The sequence below is a fragment of the Spea bombifrons genome, chromosome 11 (genome assembly GCF_027358695.1).
Source record: "Spea bombifrons isolate aSpeBom1 chromosome 11, aSpeBom1.2.pri, whole genome shotgun sequence".
NCBI classification, from domain to species: domain Eukaryota; kingdom Metazoa; phylum Chordata; class Amphibia; order Anura; family Pelobatidae; genus Spea; species Spea bombifrons.
The window spans coordinates 31501850-31513044 of NC_071097.1; the positions used below are offsets into that span (position 1 = coordinate 31501850).

At 42.6% G+C, this 11195-nt stretch overlaps 1 protein-coding gene across 1 annotated transcript; it reads left to right on the forward strand.

Annotated features, from left to right (window-relative positions):
* Positions 1–5427: 5427 nt before the first annotated feature.
* GSTO1 (glutathione S-transferase omega 1) lies at positions 5428–10548 on the forward strand. The gene is made up of 6 exons (XM_053450087.1): positions 5428–5558; positions 6356–6464; positions 7347–7569; positions 8676–8777; positions 9612–9718; positions 10300–10548. The coding sequence occupies exons 1-6, from the start codon at positions 5528–5530 to the stop codon at positions 10445–10447; spliced, it is 720 nt and encodes a 239-aa protein (XP_053306062.1). The 5' UTR covers positions 5428–5527; the 3' UTR covers positions 10448–10548.
* The last annotated feature ends 647 nt before the right edge of the window (positions 10549–11195 follow it).

The window sequence follows — 11195 nt, forward strand, 5'->3', positions numbered from 1 at the left end:
TCTGACCCCCGGCTCCTGGGTTTACATGAGATGCGTTCACCCAAACACATCTGTTGCTTGCCCCTGGTCCTGTTCCTGTTCCATTATTGGCTTGCTCAAGGTGTCCAAGGGGTGTCACAAGACCCCCACATGCAGAAAGCACTGGCACTGGTTTAATTAGGGGTGCTTTTCTGCCAAGGGTTGTCTGCTTTAAACAGCCAAAACAGAGGGGGTGGTGCACTGCTACTCTGGAGCTGCATCTTCTCCTAAAGGTACATTTAAAAAAAAAAAAAAAAAAAGTTTTTTTGATAGCTAAATAATGTACAATAACCCCTTAAGGGCCGGGCTGTTTTTTCTTTTTTGTACCCTTTTTGAGGCTGTTTTAACGTTTTTGCGGTGCTCGTGTAATTTGTCCAATCCAGGCATTACAGCAACATCTAAGATCGGTTGTTAAGGCGTTAAATTACTTACAATGTACAATTCCATTGGTGGGGCTGCACGGTGGCACTGGCTTCTTCAACCTGCACCTTAGGGTCTCCCTTAACCCACATATGGATGATCTCAAGCTGGAAACAGTCGGGAAATAAACACCCAACAATGTAGATGCTGTTGCTATGGCACCTTCAAATTGTGGAGGTTTTTTCAGAAAATACGTAATTCCGAAATCCTTAAACTTTAGTAACGAGGGCCAGCCTGGAAACCATTGTCCTACTGAACTACACTATTCAATTAATATCAAACTAGACCATCCTTCAAGTCAATTCTCTAAAGGGGATTTCCAAGGATTGTGAAATAAATGCAGTCCCTGTCGTTCAGCTGTAAACATTGCTTGGTTACTGACCTGATAGGCCGCACGAGTTTGCGTAACTTCATTCTGTCCTGTCAACTGGATCAACAGGATTGAATAAAGTGAAATGGCAATTTTAGATCGATGAAGCTGATTTTATACATCACATCTTCTTGCTTATCTTTCATTAGGAATGTTACAATAAGTAGACAGAAGAATGGGAACAATGAGGGTTACACATAAGAACTTGTTCTGGTTCTTGACTCTCCTCCTTACTTATCACCTTTTCCCGATTACAAGACTTCACTCGGGCTGCCCCCATATCTCTGGAATCTGCTTCCACCGAACATTCGGCATTCACCCTCCCTCCCGACATTCAAGAAACATCTCAAAACCCAGAGAAGCCATCACTGATACCCCCCCCCGCTACCTCTCACCCTTTCTCTGCTCCTTATGTTTGTCCCTCCCATTCCCTCAAGATTGTAAGCTTGCGAGCCGAGCCTCTCTGCCTAATGTATCGGTTTGTCTTTGTCAATTCTTATCTTGTTAGACCCCTTGAATATATGTAGTGTAAGAAGTGCTACTAAAATTGTTGGGGCTATATAAATAAAAGATAATAATAATCCTATTTCCTTGCCCCAGACCTGGTTCACTATTCTTTTGCTGGATCATATGTCAGTATTCTCTTGGCAGAACAATGGTAGGGCGGCTTCAATACAAATGTGTTAGAGCTTTAATAATGTGACCAGATTTTAAAACTTTCAAGGGCCCGTTGAGGAGAAGGCTGAAGTGCGGGTAAAAGCACGTTGGGCGCTCATTTACCTCTTAGTCCGACACTTTATTGGTATCAGCAGCCTGGCGTCAGGACCCGCACCAGCTTGCACAATACAGACCTCTTTTCTGTCTTTAGTTTTCTACAGGTTGTTTTTTGCATTTTTAAGTAGCACTGATAACACCGGCAGGTTACCTCCATTTTCTACACTTAGCGTAGAAACCCTTACCTGTTTTACTACTTTTTTGGTCGTTAGCCTGTAGCGAGACCACCAGCGTCACTTTATGCACTGAATGATAAAGCTTTGTGAACGCGTGTGCCTTTGCCGCCCCCTAGTGGCTATATTAGTTCTTGCTACGAAGATCAAGGGACTAGAGGTCAGAATATAATTATTATTATTATCTTTTATATATATAGCGCCAACAATCTATGCAGCGCTTAATACAATACATATATTCAGGGGGTCTGACAAGACGAGGATTGACAGACTAAGACAAACCGATACATTAGGTGGAGAGAACCCAAGCTTACAGTAATCCTCAACTGTTTGTGCCAGAAGGGACGTAGCTCCTGTGCATAATAATTGACCTTTTTTAAATAATTATATAAATAATTGTATCTTATTATCTTATTTGTAAAAAATACAGTGCTGCATTGAAAAATAGCATATGTTTCCCCAAATGTATCCAAAGTATGGACAGCATCCCACAAACGCCATGCATGCAGCTGCCTGCTGGATACACGTTTATAGCCAAATACGTTTCGAGACGGCCAAGGAACCGGAGCAGAGCGGCAAATGCATGAAGCGGGATGAAGCAGAATCCCTCGGCGCATTTACCACGGAGAAAAGGAAACCTCTATGCACGTATATTCCATTAAATTAGATTGCCAGACTTTGTGGGTGTGGGACAGGGACCAAATATAGCCCTATTATACAGCGCTACGGAATATGATGGCGCTATATAAAATAATAATAGAGAACAAAACACATTATGCACGTTAGGAATTCAGAGTCATTAATTATATGTCACCCATTCCAGGTCTGTTTGTCGTTAAACGCCCCACCCTTATGACGACGACTAAGTATATGATTTGCAGCAGCCAACCCCAACTGTCTTACTCTGTCGCAGTTGGGTTACTTCCTGCGGAGTTAAATAACTCGAAGAAGATGCCGAGTCAGGTTCCAAGTCAGATGGAACAGAAGTTATATAACAGAAGAAATATGTGAGGTTATCAGCAGATAAGACTCATTGAGCCCATGGATTCCGCCTGTAAGGACTCAGACCAGTCCTTAGATTCAGGAGCCGTAAGCCTATCCCATGCGTGTTTGAATTCCCTCTAAGTGTTAAGTGTTAAGCTCTACCACTTCTGCTGGGAGGCTGTTCCAAAAGGTGTAGGTGCTACAGACAGCCACGTCCATCCTTTGGCTAGTGGAGTTTGGCTAGAGTTGTGGTGGCAGAAGCTCAAAAAGACAGATTGAAGGTTGGACAGGAGTTTTTGTGATAAAATGAACGCAGTTCCTAATTATAATGGGAGGTTCTGGTGCAAACTGGGCACATGGGAGGAATCTCCAAAGTCTTTCTATTGGTTCCAGCCGAGTGTCCCTAATAATAAAGCCACACAACCCCCCCACATATTTGGTAGACAACAGCCTTCATGTGAATTATCTACTTTTGTGTAAAATTGCATTCATGAAAAAGAAAAACATAGAAAACCCAGGAATTGAGTGCTGGAGGCAGAGTGCTGGGACGTGCAGAAGAAGCCCAGGATAAGAGGACAGTCCCGGGCGAGGGGGGATGGGAGTTGTGACTGTGCCCCCCCATAATATTTTAGGCCATGACCATATCTACACTTTAGGGCATTAAAGAGACACTCCGGTGTCCTATGTAGCTTCACCAATGAAGAATGCATACTATAGTACAGGGGCCTCCAACATGCGGCCCTCTAGCTGCTGCAGGACTACATGTCCCATACTCCTCAGCCAGCCCCTTAGCTGAAAGAGCATTATGGGAGATGTAGTCCTGCAGCAGCGGGAAGGCCGCAGGTTGGACACCTCTGCTATAGTATATTGTAAGTAATTTTATATGTATTCTTCAAAATGTAATGGGGAAAAAAAACAATAAGCTTTAGGAGAAGCTGCAGTTCAGTTTTCCATACCAGGAAAGTGCCCCCCATTGAGGTTCTTCTTATGGGGGTCTCATTAGACCCAGGGTCTGTCTTAGTGCCAGGCAGCCCTTATGATAAAACATAAAATTCTGCACGGAATGTGAAGAAAAAAAAAAAATGCAGTCCGCATGAGCCAGCAGGATCTTATCTGACATCATAAGTTACCTTTAACTGTATCAGCGAAGGGAAACGCATTCAATCGGTAAACAAAGAAATGGTGAATAAGTGATTTATAAATAAGTGATTTGTAACCAGTGCCTTCTCTGTACGTTAAATGTATGTTTTTGTGCAAATCACTCCAGCTGTATAATGACATTTACATTGTATACATTGTAACGCTGAGTCACGCTGAACCGGCATTGGCTCAGATTATTAAAGGGACACCCCAGTGTCACAGGAAGCCCCCCCCGAACAATAAATGCACAGGAAAGGACATTTTAAGTACATATGTAAAGTTAAAAAATAGTGCTTGCCTTAAGGAGAAGCTGCAGCCCCCCCCCCCCGTGGTCCATGTGTGCAACTCCCTGTGAAATCTATTAGAGCGCTTGGGCCCAGGGGTCTTGGACCCACCCGTTTTGTCCAATGCATCTTCTGCGTAGGGAGTGGCTAGGTGGTGGGGAAGGGGGCAAATGCACGTGGGTCTTATTTTACAGGACCCCCCCAATGCACTTGTAAGAAGGAAAGCTGTGATCTGTCATAAGCATTAAAACATATATGATGACTGGAGTGTCCCTTTAAATTTGTGACACCAACGAACTGCTTTAATGAATTATTATTATTTCTTAATATTATTATTTATTCTTCTTATTATTATTATCTCCAAATCGCAATTAGTTTGTTTCTGTAAACACAGCTTATTGAGTCTGTGGTCTGTATGCAAACACTTTATGCCACTTTACGGGTCGGTTAGACATTCAGTAAACATAATGTGATCCAACGATCCAGGCGTTAGGAAACAACATACGCTTAGTAAAGAAGGGTAAATATTATTCTATAATAATCATATTATATAATTATTAATAATCATGAGTTTTGCGCTTTTCTCTTTTTATAGGGAAACGCATGATCTGCGAACCATCTGATCCATCTGGATATTAACCCTCTAACAGCCCATCACACTCATTCCAAATGAGTGGAGTAAAGACCCTAAGCAACCCTGGAGCTCATGCTATTAGTGCAGATATAGTATGGCTATACGCTATTCACTAATAATCCCTAATTATCGCACAGTAAGGAGATCTACGATTTAAAGGGACTCTCCTACCGCCATCACACGCACGTGACTGTAATGCATGGGACAGCTCACAGGTCCTTTTAAATGTACACAATGTATGGGGCCCCCATTCTGCAGAATGGAAAAGGGGGATCTCTAGATTGTAAGCTCCTTTGAGCCGGACCCGCCTCCCATGTTGTCTCTGTAAGTCAATTTGTTATGTTACATACTACTTGTTATGTCCTGTCTACCCATTGTACAGCGCTACGGAATTTGATGGCGCTATATAAAACAAATAGTAACATGGTAAAAATGTCCCGAAGAAATGTACGTGGGGTACTAAAAAATCCTTGGTAAGGAAGGGGTTAAAATAGGGCACTCACACGTTGGCCTGTAGCGTTGCAGAAACGTGTAACTGTTGCAAAACACAGACTCGCCCTCACCCCTATCCATTATAGCGTGTGTATGTGTGTATGTGTGTGTATGTGCGTGAGTGCGTGTGATCTTTACACAGGAGGGGAGGAGGCGGGGAGGGTAACGCCTCGGCCGGTAAAACCTCCTTCCTGGGCTTATAAAACACACACAGGGGCCGCCCGCACCCTCAGCCACCATGACTGGATCGCAGAAAAGTTTGGCAAAAGGTAAAACCTCTATGGCTAGCGAGGGGCGAGGCGTGCGGTGCCTGCAAACGGAAGGCTGTGTGGCGTTAACCCCTTCAGTGACTCCACACCAATGCTTCCAACAAGGGCGCTTTAATGTTGTATGCATGGCTGTAAAGGCTAAGACGTATACATATGCCTTAACCCTCTCAGTGCCAGGGGAAGACCTAGACATAGGACGAGTGGGGGCCCGTGTGCGTTAACTATTTCAGCTCCAGCTGCAATGTGCATTTTAAAAAAGCATGTTGATATTGGTACGTAGGGGTCCTTAAAGCTTACCCGTCCCCCTATAGGGATTTTTAAGGGATGAAAGTACGTTAACTAGCAGCAGAAGTTCGGGGTTATTATTTATTGATTTTATATAGCACCGTCATGTTCCATAGCGCTGTACTATGGGATTATAGTGTTAATGGAGTACCGCTGGCAGGCATAGCGCCGTACCAGAATAAAGAGTTGGATTCAGGGGGCTGAACGTGTTATGTACGAACACAAGTGACTACCGGTAAGGAGAGACCCTCTGTGATTTTCCAATGGGGACTGATAAGGGTAGCTGTGTTGTAATATTTGCCAGTACTACTTCCACTGGATGTCTGTTCAAGGCATCTACTACCCTTTAAGCTAGCTTTTTATAACATTGACCTTCCATCTTTTTTCAATGTCCTCGCTCTGGTGGTTTTACTCCTCTTTCTAGGCACATAATATGTATATCGTATTTGTACTCGATATATACCGTGATATAATATGTCATTTATATAATGCATATATTTATTTCTGTTTAGGCTCCCCTGCTCCAGGGCCGGTGCCAGAAGGAATAATTCGTCTCTACAGCATGCGATTCTGCCCCTTTGCACAGAGACCAAGATTGGTTCTAGTGGCCAAGGGCATTAAGTAAGTATCTCAAGAATAATATATATATATAATGTGTGTGTATATAGATATATTTTATAGTATGGGGAGTTGTTTAAAGGGACACTCCAGCAATAATACACACATTAGTGCATGGGATTTTTAGTTTGCTCAAACTTTAAGGCAGGATCTGTGATACGGCTTTGGGGCTTTTCCTTTCCGTGGTTATGATCTCCAGCAGTAGCAATTCGTCACGCTTCGAATCCAACTCTCCCCCCGGAGATCAGAAACCGTAATAAAGAGAGGAGAGAGGGGTTACAATGTAGTGTTGTAACATTTCATCAAAAACAGCAGTATGCGCTATTAAAACCGCCCAGAATGAAGTTGGCAGACACGACGCGTTTCGCCCTATCACAATGCTTCCTCGAGTGAAATGCGTCGGACGCTGACATCATTACTCCCACCCAGAAGTGTATCCCCTGCTGCTGCGTCGCTGATCACGGTGCACAATGGATGCTGTCTGGGCGTGATTATTCTTAATAATCTGTATATTGGATGATGACAGCGCTAAATGTCGCAGACATAGACCGTTGTTCTGAACAAACAGATCCCTGTCATTTTCCATCATCCTACAAAATATAAACAAACCAACCTGTGAGATCCGACGTCCCCTAATAGTTACAATTAAAACATGGAGTCAAAGTATTTCCCAAACCGTTACTTTATGGAACCCTGAAATCATTGTATCCCTCTGGGGTGGGGTGTAGTGTAATCATTATAATCCCGAGTGTAGAACAATGTTTGATGCTCTGGTAATGCTCGGCGGATCCCTGTTTAGCTCTCGTACCTTTTTAACACTTAAATTCAGATTTCCAAGAAAATCCTTAAATCCTAAAACGTATGATTTTTTTTTTTTCTCTCAAGGCACGAGGTGATCAACATCAATTTAAAGAATAAACCCGAGTGGCTGTTTGAGAAAAATCCCTTTGGCTTGGTCCCTATTCTGGAGACCAGTAAGGGTGAGATTATCTACGAGTCGACGGTGGTTTGTGATTACCTTGATGAGGTCTATCCTGGAAAGAAGCTGACCCCAGAAGACCCCTACCAAAAGGCGCTGCAGAAGATGACGCTGGAACGTTTCTCTGGGGTAAGAACGGTTATATACTCGCACTTGGCGTTTTTTTTTTTTTGCGACGTTCTCCTTACTAATGCATGGGGGTTCGGCTGAATCTCCCCCATATTCACTTGCCCCGCTTCCCACCCTCTAGCTGTTTTCTGTGCAGGAGATGTGTTCGGAGGAGGAGGACCGCTGCAGTTCCTCAAGCATATGGTTTTATTATTTTCTTTTAATAAATAATGTGTATTAAAGAGTAAGTTAATATCCACTCTTCTTAGTGGGGCTGCCAAGGACGTTAAACTGTCCTTTTCAATCCAAGTGGGGTCTTGCTATGACTGCGGCTGTGAATGAAGTGCTCCATTCACCCGACCGCTGTATGTGGCAGATTTACTTCTAATTTCATCAATTGAAAATTAGTATTTTCAGACCGATCACTTCTATTTTGGGGTGTATTTGCTCAATTGTTTGTAATGCGATGAAACACCCAACCCTCCTGGCAAGAGACAATGGCTTGCGCATGCATACACATGGAAATGAGACGGCCTATTTAAGAATGGGTAAGGAGACAAAAAGTCATGAACCGTATGTCGTTATCTCAAGCCCTTGTGGCTGACTAGAATTCTTAAAGTGCATCTATAGTTAAAGGGACACTCGAGCCGCCATACGCGCTCTACTGCTTTGTTGTCCTTCTAATTTTTCATGGTGCCCCGTCATACCCCCGGCTCTGTTCAGTGCATCGGATATGTTCGGCCGACACATGTTATTCTTGCCACCAGTCAGATCCAACGCTGGCTCAACAAACCCATGGGAAGGTCTAATGAGACCCCCACCCCTCGTGGGCATGCACAGAAAGCTATCCCCAATCCCATTCATTTCAATGGGAGTGTTTCTCTGCGGCTGATTGGCTACTTCATGCAGCAGGAGATGGGAAGCTGCAACTTCACCCTGAGTTAAGCAATGATTTATTTATTTTTTCCATTTTAAAGAATGCATGTTACGGTGAAGCTGCCTGCGATGTTAAGCTGTCCCTTTACCTTTGTGTTTATTTTCGTATCTAGGTTTTATTGATGATGAGATCTGTTTTTGGAATGTAATAAATGTTATGTAGTTATCTAACCCCTCTCTATCCTCTTCAGGTCCTGCCCACGTTCTATAAAATTGTCAACGCCAACAAGGTAAACCAGGATATAACGGAATTAAAGGGAGAGCTTGTGGGAAAACTCGAGAAACTGGGTGAGGTAATTACACCATTCGACTAGAAACGGCTATATGTGTTTGTGTGTGTGTGTGTGTGTGTTTGTATGTTTTATTTATATATATGTTTCCCCAGCCGTTCGTTTCGGATCAAATTCAGGAGGCCTTTTTTAGTTTATTTTTTATTATTATTCAGAATAACAATCGGGGGGGGGTCCAAAAGGAGGAGGTCTTTGACACCTTCTGGACTCACCTTTCATTATAGAATTTTTTTTTTAAAAAAAGGTTCCCCCAGGTCAAAGGGGTGCTGCAGCAGCAGACACAGGCACATTGTAGGCAAGTGCAGGACTGAATTTCCCTAATATTATATATTCTAATGCCTGGTGTTGTCACCAATATTTCTTTATCAATGAAGAAGAATAATAGATGATATGATAAAAATTTAACTTGCCCAAAAATTACAGGTTTGGCTCATAGCATAAATGGCCAACTCTGTTACTCAACTAAATTCTACTCAGAAACTGCTGCAGTCCCTGTAATCACTACTACAGTCACTCCAGCTTCACCGAGCCACCCCACAACAGCACATTTTCTTCACTAAAATAAACTATTCACTAACTGGCAGTATTGTATATGAGTAACCAGCATCTTATAAGCCAGCTGTCACTCACACTCCAACTCCCATCAGTCTAACATCTCCTATTCATGAGTGAAGATGGCGTCCGCACACCTTCGCCAGGGAAAAAGATTTCTTCTTTAGTAGTCCAATTGGTCCTTTATAAAACACTGCTTGTAACGTCTGTACGATCTAAACGTACCCCTCTTTCGTTAGTTATAAGTAATTCATATTAATATTTTCATGTTTTTTCATCCACTAGACTTTGGCTAAAGGGAACACCGCTTTCTTTGGAGGAGATTCAGTGTCCATGATAGACTACATGATTTGGCCTTGGTTTGAACGCATAGTTGCTTTTGACATGAAGGAGTAAGATACATTTTTATTATATATGTATATTATATGTATTTTCTTATATATATTGTTATATCGTAGGACTTGCTATGTTCAACCACTGAGACAGGTGTAACTACATATGTGGCCCCAAGGGTATGGTTGGGGCCGTGTTGGCAGTCACAGGAAAATCAAGTCCTTAGAACATTCCTTAGAGCTGTGAAATGTTGTTTGTAGAACCCTTCTCCCCCAAATGACTCGTTAGTTTATTTTTGGGGCAAAAAAGAAAGTACTGGAATCATTGGTAATACCTGTATTTATTATTGTTTGTATTGCGTGCCCAACTGTACTCTTTGGTGGTCTCTGTTATTATAGTGTTAGTGAAATGCTCCTTCTACTAAATCTTGGTTTCCATGGTGGACTGAGCAGACGTGTGGCAGAAGAACCCAAAGACGAGCATCGAACGGCTACAGAAATGCTTTAAGGAGGCTAGGTGTTCATCTCTGTGGCGTATTTGCTTACAGACTAAAGTAGATACAAACAATTGTAATTGTTACGGTAGTCGTTGCCTTCCCTGAATTTAATCCTCTTTTGTTGCTTTGGTTTTCTTTCTTTAGAGCCATCACTGGAGCACTTGGCAAGTGGTACGAGAACATGCTGCAGGACCCGGCCGTGAAAGAGACGTTCACCGAGCCTGATCTGTTCCGAGGCTTTTTTAAGCTTTACAATGAAGACAGCGTGGACGCTGTGGATTATGGACTTTAACCCCCCGGCACCTGATTTATTATGCGTTGTTACATTAGAGCTCATAATACAGAAAGCACTTAACTTCACCAGTTGTGTAATAAATGCTACAAGCAGTCTGATGTGTTGGCTTCAGTTTTGGAGGATGGGGTTGGGGTTTGATTTTATACATGAGAGAGGAATTTGGCTGCGTTTTTATTAATATATACAGATTTATTTTAAATTTAGATGCCTACTGACCGTGCATAGAAAGTGTATTGCGGAGAAGTGACTGAAATACAGAACTCGTATTACACAATAGGTGCAGATTTTATTTTTTGATCGCTCTGGCGTTATCACATTTGCCATATTAAATATGGAGCCCCCATCTGTAGTAGCAAGTTTAAGAAGCGATTGACAATGCATGGGTGGTATCGCTCGGAAGATGTTACCGTATTGAGGTGTTTGGCGGTGACGCTTATCAGGAGCTGTAAAATCGTACCCGAAGTATAGTGTGTGTGTGTGTGTGTAAACCCTTAAAATTACTACCACAAACTAACAAAGGCTGAGGGTTGAATATTTGTGCATGGAAAGAGTTAAAATACTAGCATTTGAAATACCTTGGGGTGTCTCGTTAACAACAATATATACTTTGATGGGGTAAACTGAACTGACAGGGCTCTTGATGACCAGATTCGGGGGGAAAAAATTGCTTTGAAATGGCAAAACGCACCTTGTACTTCCCCATTAACGTTTTGGGTATTTCTCAGAATAAAATCTATTTAGAAGT

Excerpts from the sequence above, each read along its gene's own strand:
- GSTO1 (XM_053450087.1), top strand. The coding sequence starts at position 5,528 with ATGACTGGATCGCAGAAAAGTTTGGCAAAAG. Across the intron at positions 5,559-6,355 it reads GCAGAAAAGTTTGGCAAAAG|GCTCCCCTGCTCCAGGGCCG; the intron begins GTAAAACCTCTA and ends ATTTCTGTTTAG. Across the intron at positions 8,778-9,611 it reads AACTCGAGAAACTGGGTGAG|ACTTTGGCTAAAGGGAACAC; the intron begins GTAATTACACCA and ends TTCATCCACTAG.